The 27,214-nt window shown below is 39.4% G+C and overlaps 1 protein-coding gene across 1 annotated transcript in view; it reads left to right on the plus strand.

The window, feature by feature from the left end:
• Positions 1-26,974, plus strand: part of LOC131849934 (cleavage and polyadenylation specificity factor subunit 1) — a 34,516-nt gene extending 7,542 nt beyond the window's left edge. The window contains exons 9-29 of the mRNA XM_059200063.1: positions 798-991; positions 4,965-4,997; positions 5,152-5,296; positions 6,611-6,720; positions 7,871-8,009; positions 8,453-8,592; positions 9,693-9,803; positions 9,886-10,020; positions 11,619-11,999; positions 12,897-13,053; positions 14,235-14,413; positions 15,712-15,926; positions 16,733-16,879; positions 17,401-17,473; positions 18,161-18,313; positions 19,092-19,286; positions 21,142-21,256; positions 21,673-21,792; positions 22,980-23,109; positions 25,054-25,159; positions 26,829-26,974. Coding sequence (XP_059056046.1) covers positions 798-991; positions 4,965-4,997; positions 5,152-5,296; positions 6,611-6,720; positions 7,871-8,009; positions 8,453-8,592; positions 9,693-9,803; positions 9,886-10,020; positions 11,619-11,999; positions 12,897-13,053; positions 14,235-14,413; positions 15,712-15,926; positions 16,733-16,879; positions 17,401-17,473; positions 18,161-18,313; positions 19,092-19,286; positions 21,142-21,256; positions 21,673-21,792; positions 22,980-23,109; positions 25,054-25,159; positions 26,829-26,909 — 3,059 coding nt within the window. The 3' untranslated portion in view covers positions 26,910-26,974. The remainder of the gene's footprint in view (positions 1-797; positions 992-4,964; positions 4,998-5,151; positions 5,297-6,610; positions 6,721-7,870; positions 8,010-8,452; positions 8,593-9,692; positions 9,804-9,885; positions 10,021-11,618; positions 12,000-12,896; positions 13,054-14,234; positions 14,414-15,711; positions 15,927-16,732; positions 16,880-17,400; positions 17,474-18,160; positions 18,314-19,091; positions 19,287-21,141; positions 21,257-21,672; positions 21,793-22,979; positions 23,110-25,053; positions 25,160-26,828) is intronic.
• Positions 26,975-27,214: the final 240 nt, after the last annotated feature.

Below are 27,214 nucleotides of genomic sequence, written 5' to 3' on the forward strand. Positions count from 1 at the left end.
TAGTGCAAAGCCCCACCTTAGCCTTTCTAAAATTCTTATGATTATGTAATATACATATTTTTAATATTAAAAAATAGAATAGAAAATCATTTATTCAAATAAACATAATTTAAGCACTTTTGAATAGTCATAGTTAACTTTCTTTTATTATACCGCACATTCGGAATTGTTAAATTAAGAAAATTATTAAGTTTTAGGAAGAAATCACTAGATATTTTTATAAGAAATAGTAGTAAATTTACTACTACATACATATACCAAAAAATTGATATTGACATAGCAATAATTTTAATAGTCTATTTTCGAATTGCCTCCCTTAAAAATCAAATTGCTTCTATGGGCTCCACATTGGGAAACACTAGTTTACACAATGTATGCTAAAAGTAATATGTACTAAGATTAAATATAAAAGAAATGAAGTAGAACCAACCAGGCGCTCTTTCACTCGGGAAAGAGTGTGCATGTAAATGTAGACAAAGAAAACGTGCCGCGGGTGAGGGTACTCCTGGGTCCTTAATTCGTGAGTGCTTTAGCGCCTTCTTATAATTTGTTTTTCGGACTATAATGCTGTTGGCCGCAGCTGGCCTTTACAGCTTCACCGGACGATAGGGGGCGAGTGCAGATGACACTCCAAACTAGAGGAAGGACTTATGGAGCGGCTGAAAGCCAACTCCCGCCTGACGGATACGATTTTAGTCTGAGGGCACCGCTTGAAGTTTGAACTTAAGCTCAGGCCGTTGTAATTTCGATCCCCGTTTGAATTGGACGAGGGATGTATAATTTTTTTTTTGTTATAGAAAGAGAGGCAGCATCAAGCGAACAGCAGCAGCAGAAGGACGCTCCCACAGACCCGGCGGCGAAGAAGCGTCGCATGGACACCATCAGCGACTGCGTGGCCTCCAACGTCATTGAGATCAGCGACAAGGACGAGCTGGAGGTGTACGGTTCAGACATCAGGACCTCCACACAGCTCACCAGCTACGTGTTTGAGGTATTTATTACTCAAGTGGTAGTTCAGTATTCAATCGTCTGGTAATTGTCCACGAACATCATTGTTATTAGTGATAACAATAATGTCATGATCATCATCTCAGCCTGGAAGGTGTCCACTGCTGGACAAAGACCTTCCCCAAAGATCTCTACGACGATCGGTCCTGTCCTCGCATCCATCGCCAATAATGTCCCTGGATAATTTACCTAACTCCATGTAGTCCCAAACTAAGCAGAGTTTGTGTTATGGGTACTAGACAACTGATATGATATTTTTTTGTGAATACAAATATAATATACATAGATAATGGGCATAGTTTCCTTTACTTTTTCTTCAAAGGATAATTGGAATTAATAAAAGGTACGTGTGTGAAAACTGTGTGTTCTATAGTATCTATAGTCATAGTAGAAGTGAAACTTCTAGCCAGGCGTTTAAGATGCGATAGTAGGTAAATGTACCTACTATGTACCCTATGTATGTATTATGTACAATTCAAAACGCGTAATTAAATATTGATTTTACCTAGATAAATATTGATTTATGGTACTGCGTAGGTTTAGTGCCGATTACTGTAAACCGGCTTTTGAAAATGAGTATTTGATTCAATCTGCGGTAACCGCAAATAATGTAAAACCGCATTATATTAAAAGAGGTTTTTTATAGAGGCTACAGCATGGGGTAATTCAACAGACAAGTCTCTTTCACTCATAACGCGATAGCGGACTCACCGCTCTCTGCTGCCGGTGTCCTCTCTCCATCGCCACTAGTTCTCCACGCGACAGTAAAGCTTTTTCGTGACCGAAAAATCTCTAATACACCCCGTTCATAAAGGGATATACGAGATCTATATTCGTTCGTAGCTCATATACGCCTCCCATGGTAGGCACTGTGGGGGAGACAGTAGGTCCACTCTGTCTGTGTGTAAATCCCGGACGGTACGTTTGCAATGACGTCATCGGCCGCGACTTTAAGATCCCCACGGTGGAGCAAATTGTCGGGCGGGACGTGCGCGATATTCTGTCGCGGAGATAGTGATGGGCAAATTCGCGACCTCGTCCAACGCACACGCGCGCACACCGGACGCAACTCACGACCTCGCCTCTGTCGTGGGAACACGTCACTCGCGACACGGCGGCGACCAAAGTCGGCCCGGCGAGCGACACTAAGCCCTTTCGTACACAAGGCTACTCTTCGATACTGATGTAGTATACTATATTATAACTAATATACATTAGTATCGAGTCGCGAGTATCGGCGACTCGTGTACGAACCGATGGATTTATATGGCGGTAGTTCCTTTGAGACTAAAATCGTAGAGTATCGAAGATTTGAGTAGCCTTGTGTACAAATAGGCATACATTCACTACCGTCCCACTACTCTTCTCTCTTCTTCGCCACACCGGGGAAAATGATCGACGCTGAGGAGGTTCACCCAGTATACTTGGTTAATGAGCTCATGCTCGAGGCCCGTACCCGGAGACCCGTAAGGGCCAGTGGAAAACCACAAACAACATCGATTATGTAGAAGTAGTAACGCTTTTTCATAACTGAAAAATCCTAATACACTTTTTTTATACTACGATGGTGGCAAACAAGCATACGGCCCATATAATAGTAAATGGTTATCGTAACCTTTGGACGCCTGAAACACCAGAGGTGTCACGCGCGCGTTGCTAACCCTTAAGAAACTTTAATATACCCTTCTTGAAAAACCCTATGCTATAGTGTCAAAACCTCGGCATGTAATTCATTCCACAAACTAAGTGTACGAGAGAGGACTTTCCTCTGAAACTGCACTGTCCGAAACCACTTAGGTTCCAACGTGTGGGGATAAATTTCCTTTCAATGGCGAGCGGCACGATGGTAAAAAATTTGCCGGGTCTCCCCGAACGCCGTGCCACCACGAGATTGCGTAGGCGGGATCCAATCCCGCGGCACTGTTGAACACACAGGTCCACCAATACCAGCACAACCAATCCCCACGAGGCTATGGTCACCTTACTCACCACAGGAACACAGTGCAGTTATGTAGTGCAAGTACCGCACTATTTGGTTGTGGTTTTTAGCTTGGTGGAGGTACTACGCCAGTTCGGGCCGCCCCAAGTCGAGCAAGATGTATCGAGATACATCTTGCTGTGCCCTCCCAACACAATAGGCCTATCGCTATTGCATCTCTACTCTCCAAGGTGATGGAGCTGTAATTAATACACAGCTCCTTGGATACCTAGAGGATCACGAGCGATCGCCAGTAAGGCTTCCGCCATAGTCGCTCAACTGGTGATCCTTTAGTGTATCTTACACACCGCTGGGCTCTTGCCATCGAGAGCAAAGGTGAGGTGTTGGCAGTTAGCCTTGACATAGCGAAGCCATTCAATCGAGTTTGACATCTAGGTCTTCTATCGAAATTGCCCTCATACGGAATACCAGAGAGATTATGCAAATGAGTCGCTAGTTTTTTTTCTGGCAGAAGCATCAAAACCGTCGCCGGTAGTTGCTCCGATAGCATGGACATTAACGCTGACGTCCTGCAAGGTTCTCTCCCCGACACTGTTTTTACTGCATGTCAATGATCTATTAACCACAGTTAACATTCATTGTTATGCGGATAACATACTGGGGACGCATTTTACACGGGCCGTGCTAATATTCCACTTTCCGTTGTAGAGTCAAACCGTGAACAGCTTATGTCTGAAATTGAGAGTACTCTCACCAGAGTCTCCGATTGGAGGCGACTGAACTTAGTTCAATTCAACCCTACAGGCCTGCGCGTTCACCGCTAAGAAAACCCCTTTTGCTGTGGCTCCGCAATTCCAGAAAACGTCCATTACCATCTCTAACAGTATTGTGAGTTGACATCTCTAGTACAGTTGAGTTCCATAGTCAGCTCTAAGAAAAGGTCAAGCTGGCGTCCAAAAAGCTCGGTGTGCTCAATAGAGCGAAGATGTACTTCACTGCGGACCAGAGACTTCTCTTGTATAAGTCACAGGTTCGGCCGCACATGGAGTACTGCTTTCATCTTTGTGCAGGAGCACCTGGATACCAGGTCGGTCGTTTTGACTCGGTTCAGAGACGTGCTATGAGAATTGTCGATGATCCCAATCTCTCTGGCGGTATCGAGCCACTTAGCTTGAAGCGAGATTTCCCATCGCTTTGTGTGTTCTATCTAATATACAACGGACTGTGTTCTGAAGAATTGTATGACATGATGCCCTATCTTTTACCAGGGAATTCATCCCTACACGCTGGAACTTAAGTGGTCTCGGACATTGCGGTTTCAGAGGAGCTTCCTCCCGCGTACATTTAGATTGTGGAATGAACTACCTGCAGAGGTTTTCTCACGAGACTTCAGCATGGGGTTTTTCAAGAAGGGTATATTAAGGTTCTTAAAGGTCACACGCATGTGACACCCCTGGTGTTTCAGGCGTCCATAGGCTACGGTAACCGTTTAGCATCAGATGGGCCGTATGCTTATTTGCCACCTGCGTGGTATAAAAAAAGTGTTAGGTTTGCGATGACTTTGAAGTGCCCTTTTTTGGCACAGGATGCAAGGGTGGTCTTTCATGACAGAAATTTCCCGGAGGAGTCTGAATGCGCGAAGAGCCGTGTGAGGACGGGACTCAGGAGTATACTTAGCAGGCGGGCATTGGCTTTAAGACCAATGCCCGTATGCCATTTGGCCCGTTCGACTTGTTGACGTTAAGAGATAGTAATTCTCGCCGGACTTTCCGTTGTGTTACGGATATTTTCGGCATAGAGTGGTAACTATGTCTGAACATCCGTATGGTGTGGTAACACTATGGGATGGTACTAGATATGATGTCCCCGACGTCTAAAGTCGAATTTGAGGCAAAAGCGCACAACTTATCGGCATTCTCTGTTACACTCCCTTCTAAATTCAGTCAAACGGTCTATATAGAAAGTCCACTTCAAACATAAAACCCTAGTTGAGTGTATTGTATGTGGTGCGGTGCAGGTGTGCGACTCGGTCCTGAACATCTGTCCGCTGTCTCTTTCAGAAAACAACTCCTGAATTAGCGTGATACACAGCGGATCGCTGCCTTTAGAAGCCTGCGACCGCACCTCGTCACCGATTCATTTACCAAGAAAATGAAAGAGAGTTGAACTTACATGGATTTGCAGATGCTTCCACAGTTGCATATGGGGCCGTGTCGATGGGAGAACCAGCGCTGGCGGCCGCGCGCGGAGTGGAGCTGGTGGCCGGCGCGGGGCGCGGCAAGAACGGGGCCCTGTGCGTGCTGCAGCGGAGCCTGCGACCGCACCTCGTCACCGCCTTCAACCTGCCAGGTCAGTGTCAGTGTCAGTGTCAGTGTCAGTGTCAGTGTCAGTGTCAGTGTCAGTGTAGAGCTGGTGGCCGGCGCGGGACGCGGCAAGAACGGGGCCCTGTGCGTGCTGCAGCGGAGCCTGCGACCGCACCTCGTCACCGCCTTCAACCTGCCAGGTCAGTGTCAGTGTCAGTGTCAGTGTCAGTGTCAGTGTCAGTGTAGAGCTGGTGGCCGGCGCGGGACGCGGCAAGAACGGGGCTCTGTGCGTGCTGCAGCGGAGCCTGCGACCGCACCTCGTCACCGCCTTCAACCTGCCAGGTCAGTGTCAGTGTCAGTGTCAGTGTCAGTGTAGAGCTGGTGGCCGGCGCGGGACGCGGCAAGAACGGGGCTCTGTGCGTGCTGCAGCGGAGCCTGCGACCGCACCTCGTCACCGCCTTCAACCTGCCAGGTCAGTGTCAGTGTCAGTGTCAGTGTCAGTGTCAGTGTCAGTGTAGAGCTGGTGGCCGGCGCGGGACGCGGCAAGAACGGGGCTCTGTGCGTGCTGCAGCGGAGCCTGCGACCGCACCTCGTCACCGCCTTCAACCTGCCAGGTCAGTGTCAGTGTCAGTGTCAGTGTCAGTGTCAGTGTCAGTGTCAGTGTCAGTGTCAGTGTCAGTGTCAGTGTCAGTGTCAGTGTCAGTGTCAGTGTCAGTGTCAGCGTCATTGTTAGTTTCCGAGTACGAGTATGGGTCAGTATCAGTGTCAGTGTCAGTGTCAGTGTCAGTGTCAGTGTCAGTGTAGAGCTGGTGGCCGGCGCGGGACGCGGCAAGAACGGGGCTCTGTGCGTGCTGCAGCGGAGCCTGCGACCGCACGTCGTCACCGCCTTCAACCTGCCAGGTCAGTGTCAGTGTCAGTGTCAGTGTCAGTGTCAGTGTAGAGCTGGTGGCCGGCGCGGGACGCGGCAAGAACGGGGCCCTGTGCGTGCTGCAGCGGAGCCTGCGACCGCACCTCGTCACCGCCTTCAACCTGCCAGTGTCAGTGTCAGTGTCAGTGTCAGTGTCAGTGTAGAGCTGGTGGCCGGCGCGGGACGCGGCAAGAACGGGGCCCTGTGCGTGCTGCAGCGGAGCCTGCGACCGCACCTCGTCACCGCCTTCAACCTGCCAGGTCAGTGTCAGTGTCAGTGTCAGTGTCAGTGTCAGTGTCAGTGTCAGTGTCAGTGTCAGTGTCAGTGTAGAGCTGGTGGCCGGCGCGGGCCGCGGCAAGAACGGGGCACGCGTCGCCAACCTTCGCATCTATCTCTCCTTTATTAGATGGATAGAGAACTGGATCAGTTATTAATATAAATTGTTTCCACCAGGCTGCATCGACATGTGGACGGTGCGCGGCCCCGGGGGCGCGTCGCCCGAGACGGAGGCCGGGGGAGCTCCGCACGCGTACCTCATACTCACGCAGGAAGACTCCTCCATGGTCAGTTGCTTATAATTTATAACAGAGGAGACAAACGAGCTTGCGGCTCACCTGATAACAATGATCTGAGGACAATTCATACAGCGTCACCTAGTCTCAAGCTGAGCAGAGCTTATATTATGAGTACTAGAGAACTTATAAATATTTAAAGTATTTTTTTATCTATCTGGCTCGTTTTCGTGCCAAAACTACTGAACCGACTTAAATGAAATTTGGTACAGAGCTAGTCTAAACCCTAAGAAAGGACATAGGTTACTTTTTAATGCGAAAAAAGGCTTGTAAGGGGTGAAAAGGTTGTATGGAAATTCGTCTTTTTTAATGCTAATAGAACGATGAATTCTGTTTCTTTGGCTTTTCTGGGTTACATTATTAAATATTTTTTCTTTATATCATCAAGATTTCTATGCATTCCACTGTGACAAAGTTACGGGCATAACTGGTACATACATACATATAAGTACATCTTATATATAAAATTCTCGTGTCACAGTTTTCGTTCCCATACTCCTTCGAAACAGCTTGACCGATTCTCATGAAATTTTGTGAGCGTATTGAGTAGGTCTGAGAATCGGCCAACATCTATTTTTCATCCTCCTAAATGTTCGGGGTAGTCCACCCCTAAATTTTTTTTTTATTATAAGGCAAAACAACGTTTGCCGGTACAGCTAGTAATATATATAGAATTCACCCAGATAGATACAAACAATCATACTCATGAATACAAATGTTTGTACCGTACGAGGAATCGGATCTGCGATCATCGGAAGTAAAATGATTTGCTAAACCGCTAGACCACCGAGCTCATATATTTTATATGTATACTAGCTTTTGCCTGCGGCTTCGCTCGTTATCCCCTTAGGGGTGGAATTTATCAAAATCATTTCTTAGGGGATGCCTATGTTATATTAGCTTTATGCATGTTAAGTCTCAGCCCGAAAGAAAAAAATTACAAACCTTCATCCCCTATTTTATTTTTATTTACCCTTGGGGGTAGAATTAATCAAAATCCTTTCTTAGCGGATGCCTACGTCATAACATCTACCTGCATACCAAGTTTCAGCCCGATCCGTCCAGTGGTTTGGACTGTGCGTTGATAGATCACTATGTCAGTCACCCTTTGAGTTGTATATATTTAGATTTTGTACAACAGATCCTCCAAACCGGTCAAGAGATCAACGAAGTAGATAACTCAGGGTTCATGACGAGCGCGCCCACCATATTCGCTGGTAACCTCGGGAACAACAAGTACATGGTGCAAGTGACCACTGCTGCCATCAGGCTTATTAATAGTGAGTTAATTTTACTGTGTTTTGAAATAATAATATTAATTAGTGATAGCCAGGTGCTCAAAATTCGAACATGTTAAATATAAGCTTTTGGTTTAATTTGTATGTTGTGTGTATATTGTTGAATGTTGACTCATAGTTCATGTTTGGATGCGAGTTGACAACTGGTAGTCGGTATGTGGGTGCAATATAATTCATAGCAGGTATGAATGGAAGAGAAAAACATATTACATTAACCTCAAATAAATGAGATAAGGCAGAAGCACATGATTCCGTGACGATCGGCCAGCGTTAGGAAGTGAGATCACGAGTGGCGGCGTCTGGAAATGAGTTTACGACGAACAGTCGATGCGTGCGAGAGCGATGAAGACTTGCAGCAGTATGTAGGCGTGCTTCAAGGCACAGAGTGGTGAGTGTGTGGTGAGTGTGAGTGTGGTGGTGTGCAGACGGCGTGCTGCTGCAGACGCTGCAGCTGGAGTGGGTGGGGGCGACTGCTGCGGCTGCAGACCCCTACGTGTGCGTGGTCTCCTCGTGCGGACGCGCACTCGTACTGGCGCTGCGGGAGTTCCGCGCCAAGGACGGCATGGTATGTATGCTCTATACCACAACTGGCTCGTAGCTTTGGACTGATGAGTCATTTTTAAATTTAAAAAGAATACGACCTGAGTTTCTTGTCAGTTGTTCTTATCTTGAAATTATTTGGAACTGACGGTAAATTTTATATATCATAAGAGTATAAATAGACCTACATGAATAAAGATATTTTGAATTTGAATTACACTAATAAAAGATTACGGAATATTAAAAAACTGATTTTACCTACTCGTAAGTGCCGTTTGACGAAAGTTAGTAATTCGTTTTATGGTAATTGCGTAAGGTTTTGCAACAAACTGCCAGAGTCTGTATTTAATTAACTAGAAAAAAGATTTAATATCTTATGTAATATAAAATATAACGAGGGTAGTTCCTCTATTTGGGATACCTCGTCATCAGTTGGGCATGGTGTAGGCAAGAAATAATAGTCTTATTGCAAAATATAATCGTCTATTCACTCACTCCAAATAACAAAATAATAAAATCACTAACAATCAGCCAGATGACAACGGATTATTCAGGGAAACGCGGCAAGTTCGGTACAGAGTGCAGCACAACCTCTCACGCTCGCGCCCAATTCAAAAGTCCCGTTTCGTAATTGCTGTTAAAACTGCTTTACCCTGTACCGACCTCACCCAAGCAAACCGCTTGACGTTTCCAACAACGATAATAGATGGCGCTATTCTAGTAGAAATTAATCAATTGTGCCTCTTTGTTTTCTTAGTTAAAAAGCATATTACAAAATTTAAGAATTTATAAATGATAATTATGTTTTTGTAGAATAAATCTAACTTAAAATTCATAGCGCCTACAGTGGTTATCCGATTGAACAAAGATCGAGTACATAGCGGTTTCTATGTTGATTATCACGTGCTTAATCCTTGTTAATATATATCTACTTAAAACTACATTTATTTAAAAGAGTAACATCAAGTTTCTCGCTCATTCTTCTTATGATAAGTCTGCGTTCCGAATATGTGGTAGAATAAAAATGTGACTATTCAAACGAGCTTATATAAAGTTTATTTAAATAAAGATTTTGTGTATTCGTTTATATATTAGTATTGTATGGTAATGGATGTAAACCGTCAGAGTGCGCGGCTGGCCCCGACCCGGCAGGGCGTGCCGGCCCGGCCGGGCCTGGCCCGGGCCGCGCCCTACGCGGACCTCGGAGGACTGCTCACCGCAGGACACCCCGCAGAGGTATCTACTTATAAACTACTACTATTCTTTATCTATTCATCTTTATTGCACTTTAAAGAAACAAAAATTACAAATGTAACAGGTGAAAGGGGAATTCACAGGCAAGAAAGGCAAGAATGTGAAAGCTGAAGGATTCAAACCTGGTGCCGTGTACGAGCTCAATGACGAGGATGAATTACTATACGGCGGCGATCAGACCCCGGCGTCTATGGCCAGTGTGAGTATTATATATATTTATTGAGTCTATTGCGGGTGAACGATACGATGTTACCGGTCGAGACGATGTATATTACAGATGGTAATAAACTGACAATATGTACATCGAAATAATGATCTTATATACTAAATAACAATAGGAAAGTGTAAGGTGGGGTGACACAGTTTAGACACAGCAGTGCTTAGTAGACAATATTGAATTTGTCTTACAAAGTAGGTATCTAGGTAACTGTGTCCCATAATTACTATACTTTTTTCTGGATAAATAATCAATTTTATTTATGTAAGTCCGGTAGATATTGAAATAATAGAATTTATGCGCGTTACGAATTTAATTTCACAATTTACATGAAAGCACTAATAATCAGCAAGAAATATTGGTTGTTCCTCAGTCTAGCGTTCAACTCGCTCGTTCATTCGTTTCCTTTCTACTACTTCCATTTGACCGCATTCAGAACCGAACAGCCAGAATCATTGGTAATCAACGTCTATGTGACAGACTCGACCCATTGCCTTTGCGGCGACATATTGCATCTCTGTGCATTTTCTACCGCATATATAACGGGGAGTGTTCTGAGGAATTGTTCGGATTAATACCAGCTGCTGAGTTTCACCACCGTACCACCCGCCAGAAACTGAAATACCATCCTGATCATCTGGATGAATGGCGGTCTTCCACAGTGCGGTTTTCTAGAAACTTTTTATTTTGCCTTTCACTTATATATTCATTCTCGCATCATTCACGTTTCAATTCATACATACATCATTCAGTTAACACAATCGTTCCGTTACATACCAATCCCACATTTATTTAATTCAGCCTGGTCGAATTTTATAAATACCTATAGACTTTATTGGGGACTTTATTAATACTTTTTTTATTTTTTGGGTTTTGGGCTATTGTCAGATGTTAAGACCTGTAGCACTGCGACCTCCATAAATCTATTGTGCACGCTCAATCCAATGTTCGCTACCTGGACACTAAGAATATCCTTCAATTGCTAAGTTTCTTGTCAACCCTTCTCAAATGAATCTGTATACTGAACTGGACGTTAGGGAAAACATATTAATACAACACACTTGATGTTCATAAGCGGCTAAAATGTCCTACATGAATAAATGATAATTGATTTTATTTGAAGACCTAATAAAAATTGAACTTGTACATTTGTTAAAGATTAAAGTAATTTTCTTGTGGTATCAAATGAATTATGAATTGTAATTTTGTACGTTTTTAGTTTTTCTATACTTACTTATCATTAATTCAAAGATGAACATGAGGTCAGCTTCATTAGCCTTCGTAAAACGTCTAGTACCTCTAACACAACCTCTGCCTTGGGACAATATGACGCTAAGGGAATTGTCCTGATATTAAAAAACCTAGTAAAAATTATAACCTAGCCATGTTTGTTAAAGATAGAAGCAGATTTTTGTGGTATCAAATGAATTATGAAATTTGTACGTTTTTAGTTTTTCCCTTAGTTTTTTGTGTAATTATCATATATCCTTTTGTAAAATATTTTTATTGTACTTTGTTCTTTGTTTATCTGTGCACAATAAAGAGTTATTATTATTTTCTTTGGATTTTTTTTAATATAGATAATGTTAGCGGAACAATCAAAGAACCCCGGCGTGCCTCGCCGGATGTCTCGCTGGTGGAAAAAGTACCTGACGGAACCCAAACCCACGTACTGGCTGTTCGTTGTCCGGAACAATGGCAACCTGGAGATATACTCGCTGCCGGAGATGAGGCTCAGCTTCCTGGTGAGGGATGTCTGCGCCGGCCACAGGATCCTAGCAGACAGTCTGGAATCCGTTCCAATTATCACCAATCCCATGGAAGATGAGGAGCTGAACAGTTCGGTACACAACCCTGATGTGGATAAGCTGAAGGAACTGCTGGTGGTCGGGCTCGGGCATAAGGGAAGCAGGGTGCTGCTGCTGATGAGGTTTGATGATGATCAGCTTATGATATACCAGGTGTGTTTTTATACAGTTTGCCGTTCATAACTCATAAATTACAGTTACAATTAATTAGTTACTAGAATTCCGTGATTTTTGACACTGCCACCATTTATTACATCATCTACCTGCCAAAAAAAGTCCCGTCAAAATCGGTCCAGCTATTTCAGAGAATAGCCGGAACAAAGCAGACAGACAGACAAAAATTATAAAAAATGTTATTTTGGTGTATATATAAATGTGGTACACATTTATATTCATATGCATGTAGTAAAAAACGATTATTTCAATATTAAAAACGAAAACTCCAATTTTAATATGTATAGATAAAGAGTTGTGTAACACTCGCGATGCGATGGTGGCAAACAAGCATACGTGTGATAGTAATAGGTTACCGTACCCTTACAGAGCAAGCTGCTTATTGCAATTTACGTCTGGTTTCGTATCTGTCTGTGGCATCGTAGCTCCTAAACGATTACACAGATTATGATGCGTTGATATTTAATAATAATATGTATATAATATCAAAAACATACATTAAATATAATAAAATATGTAAATCACTAAAAGAAGGAAGGCTCAACGAGAGTAGATTAAGTAGAAAATATTAATTTATATAAAGATAACTTTAACAATAAATATTTATAAATATTGTAATTTATTACACGTTTATATGTACGTAGGAGATACCTGTAAGTATTTATATGATCGCAATTCCAATATTTACAGACGTACCAGACAAAATTCTTTATTTTTTTTACTAAAAAGAAGAGACCAAGGTAATCTGGAATGACGTTATAAATATCAGAAGGCGATACACAATAAATATATGAATAATTACTAATCGCAACGATTTATCGGAGCTATGTGCTATTAATGTTAGTGTATAAACGCCTTACCAACTACACTGTACAGGCGTACAAGTACCCGCGTGGTAACCTCAAGATGCGCTTCTCCCGCATCCCGGTATCGTTTCCGTTCGGGTACCGCAGTGGCCGCACGCAAACTACTCCTGATGAGGGAGACGAGGTGGCCACGCTGCGGGAGAACGTGCGACAGCTGCGGTACTTCAGTCAGTATCGTATTTTTTTATGGATGATAATGGAATGTGTTCAAAATCTACCCTGTACCATCGTAAGCACAGATTATTATATTAGAGTCCGTTAGTTTCTGTTCCCGCGCTTCTCCTTCCCATCCCTTACCTAGTACTGAACTGACCGTACGGCAGCCATGACGCGCGCGCATTTTGTTGTGAATTAAAATAAATTAGAACTGTGTTAAACCTACTGTGAAACTGGAAAGCTAGCGAAGATATCTTCGAGACCCTGAAGCCTAAGAAATCCGCAGAACCATACAGGTACGAGACAGACGTTTCCAAATATTTTCCCTAACAGAATGATATATGGGTATGCGTTAACGGTTTACGCTGGAAGGGCACCAGTGGAGGATGATACGAGCAAGAGGTCAGGCCAGTTGGCCCATCGTGATCAATTCACCAAGAATTTATCACTTGTCAGAAATAATGTGTGAGTCTTTATTTAAAACGTATTAACACAAAATATATAGCAATAATATTACTTTATTAAAGTGTAAGTAATAATAAATGTAGGTTTTTGTATCAAAATAGATTTATTATTTTTCACTAAAATAACTAATTGTCTTTTTTATAAAACAAATGACCTTCATATGGTATCATGTGTCAAAAAATTTATTCCTATTTTAATATTTAGCTGTTTGAAAGAAAACAATGAGTTACCTTAATACATTTAAAGTTTTAAAACTACTATGTTAAAATAAACACACGTTTCGACTTGTAAATGTGAACCTATAAGGATTATTTAAAAGAGCAACACATAAGTTTCTTGCTCGTTCTTCTTGTGATGAGACAGCTTTCCGAATGAGCGGTAGATAAAAAAAAATTTTATGACTATTCAAAAGTGCTTAAATTAAGTTTATTTGAAGAAATGATTTTCTATTCTATTCTATTTTATTCTATCACACTTACCGGTATAATTACCGGTATATTCAAGAATACAAATGTTTGTACCGTGCGTAAGTCTATTCTATTCTAAAAGTTTCCGATTAAAAAAAATCGGTATCGCAGCTACGGCACTACTCCTATATGCTATAGGTGGTAACGTTATTTGGAAATTGGACATTTACACATGTCAATTTAGTCTCCGGGATTAAAAAACAGACTATAAACATAGACCTACATAAGTAAGTGAGCATCACAGAGTAGTATGCGTGCAGGTAACGTGGGCGGGTACAACGGCGTGTTCGTATGCGGGCCCACGCCTTATATTCTGCTGCTGCCGGCGCGAGGTGAGCTGAGGGTTCACCCGCTGGCGGCTGATGATGCCCCGGTACCAACCTTCGCGCCCTTCAACAACACCAACTGTCCGCAAGGATTCCTCTACTTCAACGCCAAGGTGACATATCTACATTATATATTTACTAGCTGGCCCGTGCAACTTGGTCTTCGTTTCATTTCTCCACCTTTTGCAATATTTTTCATTGCACTTTGGCTCTTATTAGTCGTAGCTAAATGTTATATAGCTTAAAGACTTCTTCGACAAATGGACTATGGAACATAAAAGAATTTTTCAATTCGAACCAGTAGTTCCTGAGATTAGCGCGTTCAAACAAACAAACACACACTTCAGCTTTGTAATATTAGTATAGATATATTAGATATATATAGATATATTACATAATTTTATAAATGTCATTTTACATTGATGGTTTAACATAATCAACATATATTAAATCTACATATTAGTCATCTTTGATATGTAAAAGACATGTGCCGTTTATCAGTTGTAGTATTTATTATATATAATACTTACCTATTTATATTTCCAATATCTTCAATATATTTATCTCTAAAATCTTATTCAATATAGACAGTGAAATTTGATTACTTGGAATGATTAAATTAAATTATATTATATTATTAAATACTCACATAGACTATGACATACTTAAACAACACTTTTCCGAGGAGTTTACACTCTTTCCCGAGGAGATAAAAACCATCGCTCCTAAGAATAAGGATATTCTTAGGAGCGATTGTTTTTATCTCTATTAATTCTTGTACTTGACGGGTAGGGAACTTTGAAAAAGGGCGAGCACAATAGATCTATGTAGGTCGCAATGCTACAGGTGCTACAAACATCTGACAATAGCCCAAACAACCCAATAAAAAAAAATATATAAACAAGAAATTACGGCACTATTATTATGTATATTTTTGTCTTATTATATTTTGTCTTGTCTTGTCATATTATTTATATAACAAATATATAGGAAATAATAAAACATAAAATCAATTATTAATAATCTTTGTGGAATTAACCGAGCCATAAGCTCGGTTGATTCTTATCCTATAAAAGAGAAAATCGAAGTGGGGGGCCGTTCAAGTATTACACAAACAGATTTATTACAACTGTTTACTCCATCATTTTCCTTAGTCAGCAAAAGTAAGCACAGCTCTCACCTCTTCCCTCTATGCTCACGTAAACATTTATCAATTAATGTGTTATTAGCAAACACAATGTGAGGGTTGCCAGTCGTGTACGACAGTAAATGACTAGCGATGTCGCAATCATTTCCCAACCCACCATGGGTTGGAAAATGTAGATGATGATTGCGTCATACGAAATACCAAAGAAAGAAAGAAAGAAATTGAATAGTGGTTTCGTAATGGTTGGCCTGTGCTTGGTCGCAGTCGTCGCTGCGTATCAGCGCGCTGCCGACGCACCTGTCGTACGACGCGCCGTGGGCGGTGCGCAAGGTCCCGCTGCGGATGACGCCGCACTTCGTCACCTACCACCTCGAGTCCAAGACCTACTGCCTCGTGGCCTCCGTGCCCGGCTCCGCCACCTCCTACTACAAGTTCAACGGCGAGGACAAGGAGAAGTCCTCGGAGAACAAGGGAGACAGGTCGCTACACTTTTTTGATGTTCGATTTGCGTCGCGCCTTTAGTCATGGCATTATGCTCATGTTTCCCTTCATCATGATCTGCTTCTTCCTTATCCCGTTTATTTGTGGTCGGCGTAATGTTTCTCTTTTCCATTCATCCCTGTTCGCAGTCATCACAGCTTCACAGTCGTGGATGAACATAATTCATTTTACTTTATTATTATTATTTTGGTATTTAGAAAATTCACTAGCGTCGTTTATATATTTTAATTATGAAGCATTATATACCACAAATAGGCGTGATAATCTAGAATTTTTCCTATCTTCAATTATATATTTCGATTTTAAGGCAAAATATACCACAAATAAGCGTGATAATCTAGAAATTTCACTAGCGTCGTTTATAAATTTCCATTTTGAGACTAAATATACCAGAGTTAGGCATGGTAATTTAAAAATTTCACTAGCAGCCTTTATAAATTTCATTATTGAGATAAAGTATACCAGAGTTAGCTTTAGCGCGAGATTGAAGTTTATTAAAACTTTAATCTCGAGCTAAAGCATACAGAGACAGGCGTGGTAGACTAGAAATTCACTAGCGTCTTTTACAAATTTCAATATTGAGATTAGACATACCAGAATTAGACGTGGTAATCTAGAAATTTCACAATTTTACTAGTGTCTTTTATAAACTCTTTATTGCATCAATAGAATTAATACATAAGAATTATACAGAAAACATTTTCAATTTTGAGACAAGATATAGCAGAGTTAGGTATGTTAGTCTTGAAGTTTCGCTACCGTGATCTCCCACCGTGGGTCGCAGGTTCCCGTACCCGAGCCAGGAGCGGTTCTGCGTGTCGTTGTTCTCGCCGGTGTCGTGGGAGATCATCCCCAACACGCGCATCGAGCTCGACGAGTGGGAGCACGTCACCTGCCTCAAGAACGTCTCGCTCTCCTACGAGGGCACCAGGTACCACCTTACCAGACACCAGATTCATAATATTAATACAGTGAAACCTGGTTAATGGGGATCTCAAGGGACCAAGAATTTTGTACCAATTATTATGGGTTTTCATTAATTCAATTTTCCAATTAAGCAGCTTTAAAGTTGTCTCATTTACAGAGGCCCCCATTTGTAGAGGTCGAAATATACTGTTATTCCATTTTTAGAGATGGAATAAAATGTACACCTGTCTCAATCTGATTAATTTGTCTCACTTATACAGTGAATTCAGTCTAATTATAAAGGAGGTAAACATAAAAAAAATCTTACAATTCAAATCGCATTCATTATTCACTAAACGGATTTACATTTATGTCTAACAACATAGATATCTATATAAGTATACAATGATTATAATTAAACTGGTTCTCAGATATTATATTATTGTACCATTGTGTGTGTGTCTGTCCTTTTTTGCAAATAAAAGTTCTATCTATCTGAAGTTAGTGCAAAGTCTCATGTAACAGCTGTTTTATTATATGTTCTAGGTCCGGTCTACGCGGGTATATTGCTATTGGCACCAATTACAACTACAGTGAAGATATCACGTCACGAGGGCGGGTGAGTGAGACAACAGATACGCAGAAATGTGACTGCTTCTCCCTTCTCCCATTCATATGGGGTCGGCGTAATGTTTTTATCTTCCATTCATCCCTGTTCGCAGTCACTCACACTATTTCTTGCCAAATTATCTTTCACACAGTCCATCCATCTTTTTCCGTTGCTCTTATAAATCCACATTCTTTTTTCAGGGTCTTAATTCAATTTTGCTATTTTTATTACACCGATTTCCATGATTCTTTTTGCAACAAATAAAATACATAATTGTCACGACATAATTGTGCCGTCGTAAACCAATCGTAGTTATTAAAAAATGATGATTTGGTTTAATAAAAAAATTCATTTTTTTTATTTATGAAATGAAATTAATATTTATTGCTTAAAATGTGGTACATATGTGGTTTTTAAGGTCTTTAGAATTAGTTTCACACATTTTGTCATTTCTGACATGCAACAGACAAAACAGATGTCAATTTTGGTTATTATTCGTTAGTCAATATTAAGTACGTACATTATTTATAATATGAGTATGTCAATTTCGTATTAATGAAATATTTATAAATTATATATATCAATGTTTTTAATTAAGTAAGTCGTAAAGTAAGTTGTAATTAAGTAAGTTTACAAGGATGGATGTGATTATGGCAAGAATGTTAGGGGTGATATCTCTTCATTATATATTTACAGATACTAATTTATGACATCATCGACGTAGTTCCGGAACCTGGGCAGCCGTTGACGAAGAACAGGTTCAAAGAGTTGTATGCCAAAGAACAGAAGGGACCAGTCACCGCTCTCACTCAAGTGTTCGGGTATCTCATATCAGCTGTTGGGCAAAAGGTCAGTTTTTTATGAAAATGTTACACTATGGAAATTTATTTTTTTACAGTATAGGGTACAAACGAGCATGTGGCTCACCTGATGGAGATTACCACCGCCCCTTTTAAGGAGTAAGCTGTTTTCATGAAGGTTTCAATATAGTATCAGTTCGGAAATACCATTGCTGGAAGGATCTACAATGTGGTTTTGCAAAAAGTTTCTGGAAAAACTAATGTTGGACGACCGCCATTCATCCAGGTTTATTATGTTAGTCGTAACCCGTGGAGATAATAATAATAACCCTGGACAAATAACACAGCTCCATCTAGTCCCAAGCTAGCAGAGCTTGTGGTATGGGTACTAGACAACTGATATAAATACTTTACATTTTTTTTTGTAAATAAATACATATGCATAGAAAACATCCAGACTGATACAAACAATCATGAATACAAATGTTTGGACCGTGCGAGGAATCGAACCCACAACCATCGGATAGTAAAGCGGTGTGCTAAACCACTAGACCACTGAGGCTGTCTGACCAAATAGACTATCAGTTTGTTTGTTAAATAAATAAAAAAAGTCCACATTATGTATATCATAGATATATTTAACGTTAAGGGCTGGAAGAATAGAATAAATATATAAATAATCATTATTCAACTGAAGTTTAGTGTGAATACACAATACCCAGTATCATGATATCATATTTTTTAATCTAATTCAACTAAACTTTAATGTGAATAAAAACTAAAAAAAAATTCATAAAAATATGTTTTATTAATGAATATATTTCTAGATCTACATCTGGCAGCTAAAAGACAACGATCTGGTGGGCGTGGCGTTCATAGACACGCAGATCTACGTGCACCGGATGTTAGCCGTGAAGAACCTGATCCTGGTGGCGGACGTGTACAAGTCCATATCGCTGCTGCGCTACCAGGCCCAGCACAGGACGCTCTCGCTCGTCTCCAGGGACTTCCGGACCGCGCAGGTGATAATGATATTAACTAAAGCCGTATATATCATTTATGTATGTCATATACTTGTGTATGTCTGTTCATTCTTATAGTTTAACTTATTATTATATACTAGCTGTACACGCGACCTCATCCGTGGAGTTTAACATTACGACCACTCCAATTTTATTTATATATATAGATGTATAGATATAATCTCAATGTGTCCTTTTTCTTTTTTTTTTTCTTTTATGTATGGCTGATCTAGTGACCACATTATCCTATAACATTTTCTATGTTTGCTGGAAGAAATCTCTTAGAGATAAGCTTACCTTTGTATATTACATTTACCTTATTACTGTTATCTTTTTTCCTATGTACAATAAAGAATAAAAAATATAAGAAATCAACTCCAGCTACTGAACCTGATACTGATACTGGTGGTGGACGTGTACATAATACTGGAAAAAATATATTAATACAAAAATGTTGATGATAAGTGGCTAAAATATCCTATATGATTTTTTTTGTGTTTTCGTGTTATACAGTTTTTATTACGTCACAATTGAACATTAAGTAGTATTGTTGTTGGGTTCTTGTTTATGGCATGCTCGGTGTTCAAGACAATTTGAACCTAAAATAAATATAAATATTTTGTAGTATATATTTTCGTTTTGTAATCTAACAGTTTAAAAAAGATTCATTCAAACTGTCATATATATTATACACACTTATAAAGCAAAAAATACAGTCCAAATATATTAAAAGCATATGTTGTATTATTAATCCAACACTCGGTATGTGTCTACTTTACATATATACTATTTATTTGATGAGATCCTGAGGCTCCTTGCGTTTTAGTTTACAACCCGTTTGGCTCTCTCCTATATGAATAAATAAAATGGTGTTTATTTGGTAGATGCTTAGAAATAGGATACTCACAATCAATTTAAAATAATAATAATAATCTCAGGACAATTCAAACAGCGCCATCTAGACCTAAGTTAAGCTAGCTAAAGCTTGTGTTATGGGTACTAGACAACTGGTACATATACATATATATATATATTTTGTAAATACATACATAATATACAGAGAAAACATCCAATCCGATACAAACAATCATACTCATGAATACAAATGTTTGTGCCGTGCGAGGAATCGAACCCGCGACCATCGGTCGTAAAGCGGTGTGCTAGACCGCTAGACCACCGAGGTCGTCAAATATATACCATGAACCTATATGAATAAATCAAATTTGATTTGATTTGTGTGTATTTTATTATTTTTGTTCTTGTTTATAATAAACCAAATAAACACCATTTTATTTAATTTAATTTACATCTTCGTCATACAACCTATCCTCATTTCGCACTACACGACACACATGTCTCGTGTGTGGTGGCCCCACTGAAAATCAGCGCTGTGGTATATGTATACTACAGTATAAATGCTGAGTGGGAGTCACATTCAGTGTTACTAGTATGTAATTAGCTTTTAAGTTGTAAAGTAAATAAGATAGATAGCATTTAAGAATACTGTAATGCTGAAAAAATGTCTTTATTATTATTTTTTTTTTTCCAAATATTCTCATCTCCCCTCTTAAGGAGAGGAGATGGCAACATACCCCCGGCAGAAGCACAGTCGGCCGGGGCTCAGGGCCCCACGGAGAGAAACCGGCGTACAATGCGGGCAGAATCTAACAGCACCGCTTTCTGCATCTTTCCCGGGAGTGAACCGCCCCGGAATCCCAACCGTCTGAGATGTTGTTCCAGACTGGTTGGGATAAGACCGTTCACCGACATAATTATTATTATTATTATTTATTTTCTCTCAGCTTTTGCTGATTATTTTTTTTATTATTTTAAAATATCAATTTTTTATATCCAGATTTACGATATGGAGTTTATGGTGGATAATACGAATCTGGGGTTCCTGGTCAGCGAGGCGGATGGTAACTTCGCCATGTTCATGTACCAGCCGCAGGCCAGGGAGAGCTACGGAGGTGAGACTAACTTTAGGCCTAGAGATTTAACGGAGAGATCAACTCTATATCTTAGAAATTAAGAGATATTATAGACGAGCTGACTCGTGCGACTTCGTCTGCATCACTACAAGGATTATTTAAAAGAGCAACGCACAAGTTTCTGCTCTGTTCTGCACTGCTCGTTCTTCTTGTTATGAGACAGCTTTCCGAAAGAGCGGTAGATAAAAAAAATGTTATGACTATTCAAAAGTGCTTAAATTAATTTTATTTGAATAAATGATTTTCTATTCTATTCTATTTTTTTATCTGAGGACAATTAACACAGCACCATCTAGTGCCATGATAAACACACCTAGTGTTATGGATGTTAGACATGTTTACTATACGTAGAGAACACCCAGATGGATCCATTGTGTGTTGTGGTTTTTTTGCAGGGCAGCGTCTGATCCGCAAGTGTGACTACCACCTGGGGCAGCAGGTCAACGCCATGTTCCGCATCGCTGCCAGACATCCGCCCTCGGCCCCACCCCCTCGCAGGCACGTCACCATGTTCGGTGAGTACGCATTTACGTCTCCAAGTATGCCACTACTTAAGTTAGGTATTTTTTTTTCTTTTATAGATAATAATGGCATGGTGCACTGTATATGTATATTGAATAGCATATAATCTGAGAATAGGCTATCTATTTTTCATACCACTAACATTGTTTTATTTATTTATTTGGACATAATTTTATTTTTTTTACTAGCTATACTCGCGACCGCTCGTCCGAGTGGAATTTAACTTTATTTTTCTAAAATAAACGATTGTTTCAAATAAAAGTAGCCTAAGTTACTCCTTATTACATCAGCTACCTGCCAAAAAAAGTCGCGTCAAAATCGGTCCAGCAAATTCAGTGATTAGTCGGAACAAACAGACAGACAGACAAAAATTGTAAAAAAAATATTTTGTTTTATGTACCATATTCATATTCATTTAGTAAAAGACGGTTATTTCAATATTACAAACAGACAGTCCAATTTTATTTATATGTATAGATAATGTGGTATCAAATAATACATAACAACAACTAAATTTTCACCCTTACATCACCAACCTCTACTTTTTAATAACGGTTTTAATTTCTATGGCAGAACAACGTTTGCGGGATCAGCTAGTATATATGCATGTCGCAGAATCAACAAAGAGGCTCAATTGATTACTTTTTATTATAACGTCAAGCGGTTTGCTTGGGTGAGGTCGGTACAGGGTAAAGCAGTTTTAACGGCAATTACGACGGCACTTTTGAATTGGGGGCGAGCGCGAGAGGGGCGCGTTCTGCACTCTGTACCGAACTTGCCGCGTTTCCCTGACTAATCCGTTTGCATCTGGCTGATCGTTGTTAAATTTATTATTTTGTTATCGGGAGTGAGTTAATAGACTATTATACTTTAAATCAAGACTATTATTTCTTGCCTACACCATGCCCAACATGGGTTCTGATGACGAGGTATCCCAAATAGAGGACCTACCCTCGTTATACATATTATCCTGGATATCATCTAGCTGACTAACCTGACATCATGTTGATCCTATCATCCTCCACCGCTGTTCCGCCAGCGTATACCGTTAGAACAAGCGGATGCACCAGTCCATTATAATCAATAATAAAAACTCGACGTTTCAACTAGGTAGCACTAGCTGTGCTCACGTTAAGAATAAATAACTGATATAAATATATAAGCTGGTTGATTTTAACAGCGACCCTGGACGGCGGTGTGGGGTACGTGGTCCCGCTTACAGAGAAGACTTACCGCCGACTGCTCATGTTGCAGAATGTGATCAATAACTACGCGTGCCATATTGCTGGACTCAACCCACGCGCATACAGGTATCAAGGATTGTACGAGCTAGCATCGTACATTATTTCGCAACATTAACATTTTATTTTACATTTCACATTTCATTAAAATCAGTTCGCATTCGGTCATCAAGGACGCCGCGCGTACTCATTACATTCATTAATCAGTTATATTTTAAGTTTCAATATACAGTTTTAATCAAGTTTCTATCAGTATTATTTATCAGTTTTACCTATCAGAATCTTTATAGTTTCGGTACAACCCGAACAAGGATGTTACATCTGTATACAAAATCATACATTATAGTTGTTTTTAATCCCGGAGATAAATTTGACGTTTCCGATGTTGCCAGGTATTTGGATTTTTTAAATAGGGTTGTGGCACTATCGGAAATTAATATTAATTACCCATTTTTATAAGTTATTCAGAAATAATGTGCGAGTGCTTATATAAAACGAATTAATATAAAATTAATAAAGTATAGGTATTGATAAATATATGGTTGTTGTATCAAAATAGTTTTTTTTTATTTTTCATTAAAATAAAGACTGCCTATTTAATAAAAACAAATGACCTTTTTATAGTGTTAATATATATATTATAAAATAATCACCTATATAAAATATTTTGCTGTTTGAAAGAAAAACAAATTTTGGTTTGTAGTTTAATACTATAAAAATTACTATTTGTACGGAAACGACAAAAATGTATTTTTATGCTGTATAATAAGATGACGGTAATGGAGACACTAGTATGCGTACGTAAATTTTTAAAAATCTGTTGTGAAAACGTCATTTGTAGCTTTAAAACTAGTACGTTAAAATAAAAGTTTCCGATTGAACAAATCGGTATTGCAGGTACACCACTACTCTATAGGTGGTAACATTACTTGGAAATTTGACATTTACACCTGTCAATTTAGTCTCCGACATTAAATAAACAGACTTTAAGGTATGTAGGTTTGTCATAGTGCTTTACTTTCGATGGGCGCAGGTTCGATTCCTGACATGTTACTGACATTTGTATTGAATCAATACAAACAATACAATTTTATCGCTCTGGGTGAAAACACCCAGAGCGATAAAATTGTATTGTTGAATGATGATGATGAATATTCAAGTTTTTTTTATTATTTATTACATACTATTTCGTTATTTTAGTTTTAAAAAAGTAATAGTATATAATTAACCCTCGAGAACAGCTGAAAATCAGTGAGTGATTCTCCACACTGAGCTATATACCAGTTTTGTATTGCTGTAACATACATGCTGGTTTACTCTTATTGGATTGTTATACTTGTTTGATGTGATGTTATAATTAAACTTATATGTGTGTACTAAGTCATTATAACAATAGTTATAATGACGGATTTGAAGCCGGCTAACAGAAGAGAAACCCCCAAGTAGCGCACGTGACACGGGTGTAGGTTTAAAAGGCTCTTTTAGAATGCATTAACACTCACCTTCACTACTTGCAGCTTCCACCCAGGCCCAACTAAGTCCGGGATAAACCCGTCTCCAATACAATCCACTTTAATATCCAAAATACAAAACACTCCCTCCTCTCACACAGATATGCGTGGGGGTTATACGCAACTAGTTTAACAATATCGAGTAATAATAACTACCTTCTTTTAATATATTATAATATATAATAACTAGCTGTCCCGGCAAACGTTGTTATGCCTTAAAATAAAAATAAAAATTTAGGGGTGGACTACCCCTAACATTTAGGGGGATGAAAAATAGATGTTGGCCGATTCTCAGACCTACTCAATACGCTCACAAAATTTCATGGTCAAGCCGTTTCGGAGGAGTATGGGAACGAAAACTGTGACACGAGAATTTTATATATAAGATTAATAATTTTTAATTGTACCTTATGTTATATATAATAAATATATAACATAAGGTACAAGTAAAAATTATTATGTATTATAAACACATAATAATTTTATTGTTGTCCTGGTGTAGGACGTACAAGCCGCTTCGTAGAGGCGGTGGCGCTGCCGCTCGAGGTATCCTGGACGGAGACCTAGTGGCTCTGTTCCCTTCCATGCCCAACGCTGAGAAGCAAGACGTAAGTATATTTTATATATTTAGTTCTACACTTTCACATCATCATCTGCTTCTTCCTTACCCCATTAAATTGGGGTCGGCGTTAAATGACGAGCGTGCATGGCAATAGTTGTTCTTGCACGGGATTTTTATTTAATGTTACACATAGACACCTATATAAATATACATTGTAAATAAATTGGATTTAAAAAAAGTAATTCAATTGAGTTTCTTGCCAGTTCTTCTCAATTGGATCTACTAAACTGGACGGTAGGGAAAAAAATAAAATTATAATGTGAAAACATTTGACGTTCATAAGCGGCTAAAATGTCTTACATGAATAAATGATTTTTGAATTTGAATTTTTTTCTCTTCCATTCCTGTTCGCAGTCATCTCGCTATTTACTCCCTTTCTTACCATATCATCTTTCACACAGTCCATCCATCTCTTTTTCGGTCTTCCTCTGCCCTTATAACCAAACACATGTATTCATGAGTATGATTGTTTCTATTGGTCTGGGTGTTTTCTATGTATATAAGTAATTCTACCAGTTGTCTGGTACCTATAACACAAGCTATGCTTATTTTAATGACTCCTCAACAAACGACAAAAAAATGCAAACAACAATTTACACACATTTCAGCGCTCATTTCCAGTTGGGCCCACAGAGTATATTTGCAAAAAAAAATTATCTATGTATTTGTATCAATTATCTAGTCTATCTACTCAGCAAACAACAATATACACACATTGCAAAATAAAGTCAATATGGACTAATCAGCATAATGCTGGAAATTTTCAGCGCTGATTTTCAGTTGAGCCCACAGAGTGTATTTGCAAAAAAAAATTATCTATGTATTTGTATCAATTATCTAGTCTATCTACTCATAACACAAGTGTTAGTTAGCTTAATTTTGGTCTAGTTCGCGCAGTGTGAATTGTCCTGAAATTATTATTCTTTTATATATGTCCCTTTTTACGGGGGTAATAAGTTCAAACATGCGCGCCTTAGCCAAACGTGGATGAGTCTAAAAGTTATATGAGAATGATGCGTGTGTTGAGGACCTTATTATTTGTATAATAATAATAATAATAATAATGTGATGTCCACCGAAATCATTCCAATTGTTATGTCGGTGAACGGTCTTATCCCAACCAGTCTGGAACAGCATCTCAGACGGTTGGGATTCCGGGGCGGCTCACTCCCGGGAAAGATGCAGAAAGCGGTGCTGTTAGATTCTGCCCGCATTGTACGCCGGTTTCTCTCCCTGGGGCACTGAGCCCCGGCCGACTGTGCTTCTGCCGGGGGTATGTTGCCATCTCCCCTCCTTAAGAAGGGAGATGAGAATTTTTGGATAAAAATAGTAATAATAATAATCTCAGGACAATTCACACAACACCATCTAGACCCAAGTTAAGCTAGCTAAAGCTTGTGTTACGGGTACTAGATAATAGATAACTGATACAAAATACATAGATAATTTTTTTTCGTAAATACATACATAATATACATAGAAAACACCTAGACCGATACAAACAATCATACTCATGAATACAAATGTCTGTGCCATGCGAGGAATCGAACCCGCGACCATCGGACATAAAGCGGTGTAGCGGTAAGACCGCTAGACCACCGAGGTCGTCTAATAATAGCCACTGGCTTATTTTAATTGTTACATATTACTTTCAGATCGCAAAGAAAATTGGCACAAGAGTTGACGAGATCATGGCCGACCTGTACGAGATAGATAGACTGACGGCGCACTTCTGATTAGTTATAGAATTTTGTAAATAATTAAATCTAAGCCTTAATAAAAGTATTATAAGTTTTGATTCCTATGTCTTATTATACCTAATTTAGATAGAACATAGAAAATATTACATTATTCTAATACAAATGAAATTGTAATGTCTATTTGTAATTTTAAATTAACAACATTTAACTAAATGCACATGGAGAAAATTGCATAAGAAAAAAGAAATAAAAAAATTGACCATCTGTCTGCCAGTTGTTCTTGCTAATCTAACAAAAGTTTCTAGTTCAAATCTAAATAAAACAAGGAACTAAATATCAAC

This window comes from Achroia grisella, unplaced genomic scaffold (genome assembly GCF_030625045.1).
Source record: "Achroia grisella isolate CSIRO2021 unplaced genomic scaffold, CSIRO_AGI_Agris_v1 utg669, whole genome shotgun sequence".
In the NCBI taxonomy this organism is placed as follows: domain Eukaryota; kingdom Metazoa; phylum Arthropoda; class Insecta; order Lepidoptera; family Pyralidae; genus Achroia; species Achroia grisella.